Source organism: Lissotriton helveticus, chromosome 2_1 (genome assembly GCF_964261635.1).
Source record: "Lissotriton helveticus chromosome 2_1, aLisHel1.1, whole genome shotgun sequence".
NCBI lineage: Eukaryota > Metazoa > Chordata > Amphibia > Caudata > Salamandridae > Lissotriton > Lissotriton helveticus.
The window spans coordinates 943,079,093-943,093,206 of NC_136059.1; the positions used below are offsets into that span (position 1 = coordinate 943,079,093).

A 14,114-nucleotide genomic window follows, 5' to 3' on the forward strand; every position below is an offset into this window, starting at 1 on the left:
ATTGTTCTAAAATTCAGAAACGGGAGCCTTTGCCTCCCGCCGGAGGAGATATTGGGGTTGTGGCTGTGGCATAGGCCGCAATGGTATTTCATGCGGGTGTGAAAGTTTATCCCATCCCACCTGAGTAGGGTACAAAGCAGATACAAGCACCAGAGCCCACTCTTCTGCAAAAGCCTGTGCTAGCTCTTTGGGCACTGTGTGTGAAAAACTAGGGAGGATTACCTCCTCCCCCCTCGGAGCGGCTAAAACGAAAGGCGGGGGCCCAATCTGCCTCGGGAACAAGATGTCAAATGAAGAAGTCGGATTTCCCCAAAAACCCCTTTAACAACACGTTGTATATCACCTTCAATTAAAAATACTATGTCATATAGTCTGTCAGGGGGAGCCACTCGGGTGTCAACAGTTTCCACTGTGAAGAAAGTGTCATTTGCAGTCGCCTTCAGAAATAGACGCAGTGCTTGCCGCACAAGTGTAACCTCCTCTGCGCTGTCTAGCAGCGTTACTACCGATGTTAGGTTAGGAAGTTGGGATCTTACCGTCTGTGGCATATCTTGCTGTACAGGCAGCAACTTTCTTTTTCTGAAACAGAGGGCGTTGACGAGGAAAATCATCCTGCTTGCCTTTACCGTCAGTCTAAGGAGGTTGCTCACGTCCTTGCAGGGCACCTCGACCTCTGCCGCGATCCTGGTGATCTCCCCCACCAGCTGGTGAGCCCAATGTTCCCTGTGAAGAACGAGGAGAATGCCGATCAGAGACCTGAAATCTATCAGGAGACTTCATTCTCGCGCGGTCGCGCAAATCATAAGTGCGCTCAGTAGATGCAGGTATCGGTGACACAGCACGCGACCCTTGTTCCTGTGGTTGCTTCCCCTGCATTTTATTTTTCCAATTCTTTTTGGAAAAACAGGACGGTCGTCTTTATTAGACTGCGCCATCGGAGTTTGCTGTTGCGCTGGTGTTTTAGCAAAAGGCTTAAAGCCCAAACTATTGCGGCCAATGTCTTGGATGCCTCAGCAATAATCTTCGGTAACTCACGTAGGTTCGCAGCATCTGGGACAAGGCCCAAGCATTAGACACCTGAAAGTTAACGGCATCTCCCTTTTCATTCGCAAGGATGAGATCAGCAAATACGTCAAACACTCTGACAAGCCTCATTCCCAACTTAACTGCCGCCTTCGGGACCGTGCTCATCCTGAACACGCTTTATCACGGAGGGCAAGACAGTCATAGAAGGTGTGCCGAAGCACTTCGCATACACTGCTGCGAATACTTTACCCCAATTCTCACAATCGTTTACCTCAGGTATTAAGTAAGTCTATCTGCAAACTAATAGTGAGTATCCTGTGTTTATCCACAGGCGTAGAATTAGGACATACTGGTCAAATTTCTCAGCAAGACAATAAGGTAAATCGTCCTTATTCTGGGGACGCTTGCCCATAACCAAATTAACCATGACAGGACTAAACAGCATCCCGACTGGTCCAGCTGGATGCGCCGCAACCCCAGGTGCCCAACCTGGAGATTGCGGGAAACGTATTGAACTAGAGCCCGATGTACCTCCACTAAGGAGGTATGCAAAACACGCAATTTACCTACAGGAACTGCTAGATAACGTGGATGTGGTGTGTACCCGGGCAAAACTGGCCAAGTGACCCCAGGGATTGACAAAAGGCCTAAACGGACCGGAGTCTCTGTGCGGGGGAGGGCGCCATTAAAGCAAAAACGATGCTGCCATGCCGAAATTGGAACTTCGAGTGTCGTATATGGCCGATATGCTACAGGTTTCGCTGTGGGAGTATATGCATGGAATACGTTATCATCCCCATTCACAGCCTCAAAGGTAACCCAAGAGTAGAAACTCTCAAATTGGAACTCTGCGTTAGCACCAACCACAAAAATAAGCGCAATACCTGCGTCAGGCACTCCATATTGTGTCAAAAGAGGAAGGAGCGCCGCGCGACTATGAGGTGCAATTTCGACTGCCATAACGACAAAGAAAAGGAAACTACTTATATGTGTGGTAGCACAAAATGGATTAGCAATTCAATATAATAATGTGAACCTTTTTCTAAAATATCAAGCTTGAATGAACCTATAACTCATCTATATAGGTAGGTTATGCTGTCACAACTGTTTTCCGGAAACAGGAGTGAGGGTATTGTGGACAAGTATAAGCACTTCTAAAGTGTCTCGAAAATAAGTACCGGACCAAACGTAGGTGCGCCATGTTGCAGGGATTCTGCTCATGCACAGAACTATGCGCAGGAAACCAGGACCTCTGTGTATTGTGGTGTACCAAAACCCCACCTCAGTGCCTAGAACCCTGATCCGACTAGCCTTAGTGGCTCATTCGTTCTCCGTGCTACAGCTAAGCTACCAATGATTAGACAACCTCGAACACGCGACTTAGTAAACTCTCAGGAATAGTGGGAATCAAGAACACTCTTTTGTTCTAACTCTCATACCAGTCCACAAGATGAGAAATCAGAGACACGGTATAGTTTAAAATGTTCATTTTAACTAACGTGCTCTAATATGCAGTACTTTCGCCAAAACTAACAAAGAGATGCATAAGAATAATACAATCAGCATTGTTACAATTCCATAAAATACAAAAGGGAAAATCATATTATAAATGATAGTGAAAACAGGATTATAGTGCTGTTACCACCCTAGCGGTGCTCGGAGCTAGTTTTAATTAATAATAGAAGAAGAACTCTAGGCTTTGACAGTGGACCCCAAACCTCCAAGATCAGATTAAATGAATCACATCCCAGGACAAGAACAGCTCCTCGATGTTGGAAAGGTTGTGTCCAAGTGCCTCCTCAATTTTTTTTGTAACATCGTTTTTATTGCAGAACCAACTCTTACACATATCATACAGTTATGGGCACTTCAAAATAGCAACAACAGTATTAAGAATGTACTCGGGCGGATCAGTGACACAGCCAATAAGCCCAGAACCTGAAGGTCGGGCGGCGTCGGTCCATTGTACACTCTTCGTAGTAGCCCCCGAATTCTTGCAGTCTGTATGCCATTACATCTGCGGTCTGCTTTATACGTTCACCCCTCCCCCTTCCCCCAACTTCTCACCTACCCAGTTCCCCAACTCCCCCCCCCCTCCACCCCTCACCCGATGCTTACGCCTGCGCCTGGATTCGCAAGTAGAGTATGTTTTGGACATCGCTAGGAGGAATGTATCATTCGCTAAGAGTGTGTACCTGGTGTGTTAGTGGGATCATCAGTTTCAGAGTCAGTGTGTCCCCCCTCCTCCTCCCCCGTGCCATCTCGGAGCGCCTGCACTAGTGCCTCCCATGCTGTCGCCCTTTTGAGCGCTCTTTCGTCTGCAGTGCGTCAGGCTAGTTGGTACCTCAGTGTGCTTTCGCTCGCCGCCCATTTAAGACATTCATTATACCACCGCTTGTATGTGGGTCCCTTTCTAGATTTCCAGTTTCTAGTGATTTCACGCTTGGCTAGTAGTAGCCCCATGTCTATAAACTTACTGGTTACTTTATTCTTGGGTGTGTGTGGAAACCAGTGTAGTGTTCCTACCACTTTAGTGTACTGCAGCTCCCTGTCCGTAGCATTATTCAGTGCCTCTCCAATCTCCCGCCAGTAATCTCGCAGTTGTGGACAATCCCACAGCATATGCCCCAAATCCGCCTCTGCAATATTACATCTGGGGCAAGCTGCGTTTTCCACACCAAAGTATTTCCCCAGTTTCCCCGGGGTGAGGTAAGCCCTATGTAAGATGTAGAAATGTATCAGTTGAAATCTTGCGTTCCTTGTGCTCCTCCTCGCTCGCCTTAGTAGTTGCGCCCAGGTGGTATCAGGAATCTCCATCTGGAGATCCAGTTCCCACTTGGCCTTCAGCGCTGTGAGCGGTTTTAACGTTTCTCGTAGCATTCGAGAATAAAGGCAGGTCACTGCCTTATAGGTGCCAGCTGCCATCATTGTGTACTGGCAGGCCATGGATGTAGCGGGTTCCTGCAACCCCTCCCCCCAGTGCTCTTGCATGGCTCTTGTCACAGCGGCATGCATCAGGTAGTCCCCTCTCGGCAGGTCAAAGCGTTCCTGCAGGGTCTGGAACTGGAGTAATACCCCGTCCTCATATAGATCACCTAACATCTGCAGCCCCGCATCTTCCCACCCTTGTAGTCGCGACCAGTCTCCACCGTGAGGGAGAGCGGTCACCATTCCCAGCGGAATCTCCGGTGCGTACATTCGGCGTACCCCCGCTCTCCGCCGCGCTCGATTCCAGAACAGCCGAAACGTCTGCTCCTCCTGGGAAAGATCCCTGAGGAGGAGCCTCTGCTGCAGGGTAATGTAAGCCAGCATATGCCGTGGTGTGCCCCCGTCTCTGTCCGGTTCCGGACCTCGATACACCTTCGCGACCTCTTGTGTAAAGGTCTGCAACTGGGCCGCCAGGTAGTAACACTCAAAATATGGTACTGCCATGCCCCCCTCATCTTTAGGTCGAACCAACGTGTCGAGCGCTATCCTGAGTCTGCCCGCTCCCCATAGAAAGGCTATCACCGTTGATCTCAAGATAGTGCTCGGTATCCATACCGGCAGCGTGCGGAAATAGTAAAGGAGCCGCAGGAGTGCTATCATCTTCAGTAAGGAGATTCGACCTGTTACCGAAAGCGGAAGAGTGGCCCAAAAGGCCATGCTCCCCTTCAATGCACTGATACAACGGCCCACATTGCCCTCTAACATATCTAACATATATACACTCCTAAGTAGTGTAAACAGTTAGGCTCTCCAAGTGCCTCCTCATGCATTCAATGCAATATTAACAAGCATTTGCAATGCAATAGGTCTCACAGCATTAAAGTTTCAGTTATTGGCATTGTAAATGACAATGCTTTGCATTAATTTTTTTTAATTTGCAATTGGTATATAAACATTGTTTGTGAATGGAAGCGGGAGGCAGAGACAACTGCACACGAGAGAGGCTGAGAGGGTCAACACGAGGGAGGGGGCAGATTGGTGCACACAGAGGGACGGAGACAGGGGGGTGTAGAGGAGCACACAGGAGGACACAGGAGGGCATGGGGAGGCACAGAGGTCACACGGCGGAGGGAGAGAGGAACGCACATAAGCAAGGCTGTGAGGTGCAACATGAGGGATGGGGCAGATTGGGGCAGACAGAGGGATTTAGACGGGGGTGTATAGGTGCACAGAGGAGGATACAGGAGAGTCCAGGAGGAGTGCATAGGGAGGCACAGAGGTCACACAGCCGGAGGCACAGAAGAATGCACACAAGAGAGGCTGAGAGGTGTCACACAGGCACGGGGTGCAGAGTGGCACACACAGAGGGAAGGAGAGAGAGAGATTGAGCACATGGGGTCAACCTAAGACAGGGGACGGCCCGCCGCGGGAGGGGAACCTGGGTGCCCCCAATTCAACCAACGAGGACCAGAGAGGCAAGGCGGCAGTGGAACTCCCCTGCCCCCAGGGGGAGTGTCTGCTCCTGCTGGAACATATTTTGGGAGTAGTGACGCAGCACTGCGGAGGGCTAGGGGCCCACCTTGCCTCGGGGGTGTAGCAGCACGGCATAGTGGAGGCCTGGGGTCATACCCTAATTCAATAGAGCAGAGCCAGAACACTCACTTGGGGCAGCTGTGGGACTCTTGCAACAGCGCTGCACCGTCAGCCAAGTAAGGACATCTGCCCTAATACTTAGCTAGCTTTTTAGCCAGCACTACCCTTGTAGGAAACAGTGAATCGCTGAGGACACGGAGCGGACTGTAGCAGCATATCTGACTTTGTGTTCAACTTGGAGACAAGCTACACTATGGGAGCATGGTTCATTGTAAGATCTCTCCTTCTATGTAATGGGGCTCTCTTGTGTGTGTGCTGGAGGCGCCGTGTGTCTGTAAGTGTGTGCAATGGTGTGTGTGCGTGCAATGGTGTGTGTGTGTGTGCGTGCAATGGTGTGCGTGCGTGAAATGGGGTGTGTGTAAGGTGGACTCGGTGTGTCCCGTGAGAGTGCGTGTGAACATGTGATGCATGTGTAAAAGAGCGCCAAAGGCTGCGTGAAATCATTGTATGTGATGGAGCGCTCCTGTGTGTGTGTGTGCTGGAGGCGTTGTTTGAATGTAAGACTGCGTGCTTTGATGGAGCAGTCGGTGGGGTGGCCGCCTCGGCCTGCACCCCCTGCGGTTCGTAGAGGTCTCCGGCTGGGGGCTGCAGCCCTCTCTGCAGATCTCTACCCCTCCTCCTCACTCTGACCCGATCTCAGCTCACCCTATTCTTCGCAGTCTGAAAGTGATGCAGTCAGTGTTGGTGCACAGCCCAGTCGAGTCCTCATTCCACATTAACTCTGCGACTGCACAGTGGGGTCAAGGAGTCGTGAACCCACTTTAGGTTCTGTTCCCAAAACTAAGCACTTGCGCACAAAGCAGTCATCCCACTGTTTAGACCATTTTTAATGACATCTTGCAGAGACGCACTAGCAATTTGTGCAAGATCAGATCTACCAACTGTTTACAAGTCCGAGTCAAGCTACACTATGGGAGCATGGTTCATTGTAAGATCTCTCCTTCTATGTAATGGGGCTCTCTTGTGTGTGTGCTGGAGGCGTTGGGGGTCTGTAAGTGTGTGCATGGTGTGTGTGTGTGCGTGCAATGGTGTGTGTGCGTGCAATGGTGTGTGTGTGTGTAATGGTGTGGGTGTGTGCGTGAAATGGTGGCTAAAATCACCCCGACATAATCTTTCTAAACCGCTTTAAAAAACAAAACAGGGCTGAATCAATAAAAGCAGTGATTCAACTATTGCATTATCCAGTAAAATAGATTGATGTATTGTAAATTCTTGATTTTTTTTAACGCTTTAAAAAAATGTATTATGAAGCAAATGTAAGTTTTGAAAGTAATTGGGGTGCTGCAAAATGTTGATCTTTTGTTTGTTTTGAATATATCGAGTGATAAAAGCCTGTTTCCTCTTATTGTTGACCTCGTTATAGATCAACAGATTTACTAAAAACTTGAAACTTGACATGCTGTGGACGGGTCTCTCTCGCCCAGGGCCTTACAGTGTAAACAAGAGACAACTAATAGTAAAGCAGGGAACTGTCAAAGGAGGAATAAACACAAGAAGAGATTCTGTCACTATTATTGTGGAAACTCGCTCGATTTCCACTCATTCACTTGGCCGTCTTTATACAGATGGTGCGGGGGAAAGGTGCACAGGCCACAAACACGGTACACAGCAGGCTGCTGGGACCAAGAGCCCTGACCAATGACGACGCCATGTGAGCAAGAACACACAGTGTGCTGCGACATTGGCGAGGCACGCTACAACTACAAAAGAGATGGAACAGCAACAAAACACAGGTAGTAAAGTAAAGGCATGTCACAGTAGCGAGGTAGACAAGGGATGTGCCACTCAGTGACAAGGAAACAAGCACTAGACAATCTGGACGAATACCACACCTCACACCCTGCATCAACCAGGGCGCAGAGGAGCCCTGGAGCAGACGTCAAAGTTGACTGAAGAATCACGTGAAAGTTACATGAAAATCATCTTATCCAGGTCGCCAAATGTCATAATGGAACAATACCAAACCACACAACACATAAGAACAGCTGCGGAAACTCAGGTGAACTCCCCCCCACCCTCTTAAATCTCGCCCCTAACCCTGTACAGCGACCCCCGCTATTCAGCTAGGCTTTACAAGTGCCCATAAATACACATACAGGGGAAGCTTGGCCAAAGCACCTAAGATCTACACAGGAGAGAAGGCAAGGCTGACAACACCAGAGACAACGGATGAGACGGCGGATCAGAGGGTGTCAGCATCAGGGAACAAGACGTGCGCGCGCACTCCCAAAAACGAAACCTATCGTGGGGCGGGACTTCCGTCTTCTGAAGCCCGCGCCCACGGAGTACCTGGCCCGAGGAGCAGTGGTTACGCGGGGCTCCCATGCCCGAGGGAGAGCCCCGCGTAGGCTGCAGATGTCCGGAGTGGCGGTAAGTGGCCCTTACTTGTAGGGGAGGGGGGGTGTCGGTGCGCTTGTATGTGTGCGCACGCGTGTGTGTATGTGTGCGACGGTGGGGGGTGTCTCTGTATGTGTGCATGCGTGTATGTGCGCTCGTGTGTGTGTCTCTGTGCGACGGCGGGGGGGTTGTGCGTGAGTGTATGTGCGCTTGTGTGTGTGTGTCTCTGTGTGTGCGCATGCGTAAGCAGGGGGAGGTGTGGCTGTGTGTGTTTGCGCTTCCCAGGAGACAGGAGATAACCACAGCGGGCACGTTCGCGCGCGCGTGGCCCGCTCCGATCGCCTTCTTTAAGATGCGCGCGGCCATCTCCTGTCTCCTGGAAAGCTGTGTCGCTGACAAAGGTTTCTGGCGAGACCGCTCTTTCGCGCGGTTAACGCCACGAGACCAAAAAAGCACCCGAGTTTGCGCAGCAGCCTTTTCTGTTATGTCTAATGTGCGTGGAACTGATCAACATGAATTAACAGCATACATTGTTATTCGAGCTTGGAATCGCTGTGCAGACTGAGGGCACAGAGCGCACCTAGATTTGTGAAAAACAGACAGTTCTCATGTGAAAAAGCACAGGCAGGTTATTTACGAGAGACATATAGTGCTGTGTGCAAAAGTGGCAGAAGCAGAAAAATGGCGTTTAAGCATATACTGTAGTGTAGTTCCTGTATTCCCAATAGGCTCTGCGCATTGGAATAATATATCCTATGGATGTGACGTAGGACTTATGTCTACTAGGTCTCTATCAAATATATTAAACTTAAATGTGAGTGCCAGCTAGCTCAGAGGTCACTTGAAACTTTCTCGAATAAACAAGAAGGGATTAGTTTCTGACAACCGCATAAACATAACAACTTTGTTTCCCCAAGATAAAACGTATCTTCAGAGCCTTGGAAACAATAGATAGATATTTTACTCAGTCATTCGTGCATGCTTTGTTTCACCAGAGGTGCAGAGAAATAGAGAGACGGGCGTTTTCAATAAAAGTATTTATTGAACAGTCTTCTTTCTCATGCAGAAGAAATGAAATGCTACAATTGTAATACTGTATGTAAAGTATAATGCGTACAGCAGGAAGAGTATTTTAAAATAATACTGTAAAAGCATGGTATGGTTTCTAAGCCATAAAATACATACATAAATAAATAGAGACTAAAAGTACTCAACTGGTGCTTCTAAAATATGCCTACCCCGATATACCTAACCTAAGTCTAGTACAAGGCAAGAAGTAAGTGTGGTGTAGCATGAGTTTAGTATTCTTTTTGCCAAGAATCCATCCAAGATTTCTCATAGGGTCTAATCAGCTCCATACCTTGGTTTCGAATGAAGGAGGTCTGTCTGAGGACTCGATTTCCCAACACCCCGCAAGGGGAGCTTGGAAACACTGGAGCTGGATTTCTGGGCAAGAGAAAAGACAGCGTCTCTCTCAGTACGTCTGCTGCAGGGTCGGCTTCCTTCCGCACTTGCTGTAGCGAGATGCGTCAGGCAAGTAGATAGTCGAACTGCTCCAAACCACCGTGTGTTTGCTTGGGCAAGTGTGGGCATATTTATTCCTTGAAGGAGCCGAGTTTGACGTAAAGGTGGACATAATAACGTCATCAAAGAGTCTCAGTTCTTTGAAAACTCCATGAGTTCTTGGACAAATCAATATACAAGCAAGGGGAAGTCCCTAACTGCTGAAGCCGAGTTTTCCAAGAAATCGTTGTGGATTTTCAGAACTAGTGGAAGTAGCCATGCCGTATTTGGACTGCATGGGCTATGTCTAAATATGGTTATGATTTCTATGCCTATATAAGGATACGGTTCTCTATACCTATATAAGGGCATGAATCGGGAAAATTACACTAGGGTCCTAAAATGCTATACAACAATACCTCATGTATGCTAACATAGCAATGTCTGTATAGCAGTTGATCCGGTATCCTCACTACAGGGTCAGTGTCCATGACTTTTTGGAAAATGAATAACATTAGATGAGTATTAAAGCATATGTCCATAAAAAAGCAAAATGTAGAACTGGTCTGTAAATGTGAAGGACATTGAAACTGGAGGCTAAAAAGTAAGTTGATATCCTTAACTTGATTCAGTAAGGCGCAAAGGTAAACATAATCTAGTCTAGATGATTGGTGGCCTCTATTGGTGGCCTTAATTGACGCATTTGTATGCACAGAGAGCATGTAGAGACAATGTATGCTAGATCCTAGTATAATGCTTGGTCTTTTAGAAAGAAAACCAAAGTCTGAAAAGCACCAACATTCCCATTAAAATAAAATCTTGATTTTTGTATTTTATTTTATTCATCAGCTAAATAAAATACTTAATAATTTGTGTATTTGTTTGAATTATACTAATTTCTGTATTTTTGTTTATAACTTCAAAGAAATTGTGTAGCCTAGGGTCTCCAGCTACGGGTTCTCGGGAGACAAAAATTAAGAACCACTGGTATAGACTGCCTTTCTAGTGGTTTTTCAGAAGAAATGTGACAGGGCTGTAGCTGGCAAGGTCACCCCGGCCAGAGTAGTTTTTTTCAGCAATTAAGTATTTGTATTGTGTTTGGGTCATTTGGTTAAGTTCTTTGGGTGCTGGAGGAACTCTTCAAGTGAAGGAGTTTTTGAAAGCAGCTCCACATGAATTCAGCAAGCACAGAGAGGTTAATGGTTGTCCACTTGAGGATAGTGTAAAAGCTGAGAGGAGGGAGAGTAGATATCTTTTTTGTGCATTCAAAATAGATTCTGATTTTCTTTTCTTAGTTAAGAACTCATTGATATCATTGCACTAGTCAACTGAATGTGGAATTGGTCTAGGAAATGACTGATTCAGTGCTCTATTACCATAAAAAGAGTTTTACTTTGTTTGTTGATTGAGTTATCATAATCTTCTAGAAACTAGTTTTAACACTGGTGATGTCACTTGCTCTGAGATAATTATTAGGTATCCGATGGTGCTGAGAGATAAGAGCTTGGAGGGTAGTTTTCTTTTTGTGTTATTTGTACCAAAAGGTTAGCCCAGGGCCTCACCCTACTCTTTATGATTCTTTTAACAGCCCCACCTGCTTCCTGAGAAGGACCCAGGTGCCTTCCCTATGACTTATCTCTGAATCAAAGAGGCTACTTTGAAGTGTACTGGGAAGTCTGACTCTCCCATCTCCAGGGTGTTGCACCCAGCTTACAGGAATGCATCAATACCCGAATCTGTATGGTAGGATTTCTCTACCTCGTCTCCTCATGTTTCACCATGCAGCCCTGGGTCTCCTAAAATGGAAGCCAGAGATCTCCATGTACTGTACCCTTTACATGCTCACATACACCCAGCACATGTATTCAACATACTCACACTGCATAGCACTGTATCCTTTATTTACTGGACCACTCACAGGCAGACATATGCCCAGCACATGCATTTAATATGCACACACTGCACAGTACTACATTATACCTGCATTGTACCATTCACAGGCACACATACATCCAGCACATGTATTCCACACAAGCACTGCACAGTGCTACACACCAGGATTTTGTTGATTGGTGGACCCTTACAAAATGAGGTTTATGCTTTTATTATAGCTTTCTATAAATGCAAACCTTTTCCCTCTTCTATCCCTCCGCTATCCTTCTGAATCCAAATACTTGACTAACCTATCGACCACTCAAATCACTTTCATATTTCACTATGCTAACTCAAAACTAATCCTTTATGGGTTCCGAAGTAGCGTGCTACTCGCAGATAAAGCGCTTTGACGCCTCGTCAGGGGTAGTAACACTATATAAATGCAATTACAATATAATACACTACAAACATGATGACATTTAGTGCCATATGCTGAAAAGGACAAGAAGCTACTGGTTTGGGGTCAAATTAATTTTTCCAGTCGTTATGGCTTGCAAGTACACTTAACTGCATGCGTGCGGTGGTTATTTTTGCGCTGCGCGGCTTTTTTCCAAAAGCCGCGTTACATGACGAGCTCAGCTCGTCATCAGCGTGCGAGCGGCACGACTCATGACGAGCTCAGCTCGTCATGAGCGCCGAAGGGGTAAAGAATACAAATGTAGGGTAGTATTCAGATTTCTTATGCTGGAGGCTTCTCCTAGTATCTTCTCAATCTACAAACTTTGCAGGACCATGAATAACTGACTTTGCGTGAACTTCACGAGGAGGGAATATATAAATTTAGTAGCTCTCCTACTCAAAAAATCAGTTTGGCTCTTTTTAGTGTTCTCACACTCCACAAACATAAATGACTGACGTCAGGGATCAGAAGGTGACTTTTTTGCTGTAGGCCTTGAATTACCTAGCTACAAATTACAGATAGGTTCTCAACAACAAACAACCCAGATTAAGAGACATTACTGGTATGACCAGAACGGACACAAGTTAGCATAAGATAAGTAGGACTTTAGTTCACGAGTTCCCTTTTGTCTGGCTATAGGCAGATCCCCTATATCCCCTAAATCTTTGTAACGTTTCCCCCCCCCCATTCTAAAAAACTGGTTTAGGGTTCACAAACTAATTCAACAGGATCTCCCTATTGCCTCACATATTGCCACGGGTTTCCACCCGTCTCCTGTCTCTTGTAACATAGAAGGATAGGGAGGAGACCAGAAACCACCACCCTTGTTACATAGTGACGTGGAATTATCCCACTGAAGTAAATAATTACTCTGTACAGCTAGAAGAATCTTGTTTTGTATTAAAGAACTGGCATCCAAAATCAGAGAGTGTACTCTCCTTGCTTTAGAAAGCCCATCACTTCCCCGTTTCAATGTGATTCATAGATTTAGAACACGAAAAAAAGTTAAAGACACAATAGCTTGGAATAGAAGTTAACGCTGCATTGCAATAATTTGGAATAGAAAATGATCAAAAAATATTCATTATTTTTAGCGCCTAGCCAGGCTCTACATGCAAGGCCTACTGAGAGAGTAGCAAGAGGTTAGAGGTGATGTCTAAGAAAGCCTATTCAAAATCAATGAGTACCTTCTTACAGGGTTTTTTTTTAAAAAGAGGAGGAAAAGAACTAACATTTCGTTGACGAAATTTAGTTTCATTGCCCCTCCATGAGACGTTTTTGTCATGGCTAACAACCAAGGAACGAACTAGGCGCCGATTCCGTGAAACGCTTAGGTACAATAAAATCATTAAATAAGCTACTTCGTTATTAAAAAAAAAAGAACAAACTAATGTGAAATGTTCTAGGTTTTCTCCCTGCTAATATGCTTTTTCGTTCTGCAATTTAGCTCTACCAGTAGCAAGAAAGATTATTGGCGGGCGTGCCTAGGTCCAGATATCTGTTTACTTCAGTTAATTATTATTAAAAGAATAAGGCCGGCGCAAGAAAAAAACCAATCACAAATCAAGCCACTGGACAAAACACAATAGAACGCCCTGAAGGCAGCCCCCGAGGGAGTAACTTTACAGCCACACAAACCTATTCCTTACACAATTTCTCACTTGGAATGGGCAATGTGTTTAGGTGAAAAAAACTGCTTTTCCCGCAACTCCCTCTGTTTTAAATGCATCTTTTCATTGATAGATAAGAGGGCCTAAAGAATAGCAACAACGCACAGCACCCCGGGCACAGAGCAAGCTGTCATTAAAGGTCACAGTGCACATAAATTCTTACTTTGTAGCAACAGTTCTTCCGTTTCCGTCCACTGCCACAGCTGCACGGCTCCCGGGCTCGAAGCACCAAACTCACGTCCTCCGTCTCCAAGACGCTCTGATAAACGGCTCTTTGGAATTCTGTCAGGGAGCAGTATACTATCTGTAGAAACAAAGGGTGAAAGGGGGTGAATACCCTCTTGTTTACATGGCGGAGGGGGCAGGGCAGAAATTAAACGAAATATCTCCTCGCAAGCAGCCAAGGTGTTAGTGTTACCTCAGGCGGATTGTGAGGTGCCCCCCCCCCCCCCCAACGTTCCCAAAGCAAGAGGTCCAATGGTTGTGGCATTGCCATTTAGACCCTCAGTTGCCGAAAATAAAACCAATATTGTACAAGGAAAATGGCACCCCAACAGTTTAAGCTTAGCAACGGTCTCAAGGCAATAATAGAGGCAGAGGAAATGTCCCCACCACACACCTTGGTTGTGTAGTAAAAAGCAGACACAACGGGTGTACAGTTG

The 14,114-nt window shown here is 46.5% G+C and overlaps 1 protein-coding gene across 1 annotated transcript in view; it reads right to left on the reverse strand.

The window, feature by feature from the left end:
- ERCC6L2 (ERCC excision repair 6 like 2) overlaps positions 1-14,114 on the reverse strand; it is a 1,215,137-nt gene that overhangs the window by 760,592 nt on the left and 440,431 nt on the right. The window contains exon 10 of the mRNA XM_078675691.1: positions 13,616-13,756. Within this exon, the coding sequence (XP_078531817.1) occupies positions 13,616-13,756 (141 nt within the window). The remainder of the gene's footprint in view (positions 1-13,615; positions 13,757-14,114) is intronic.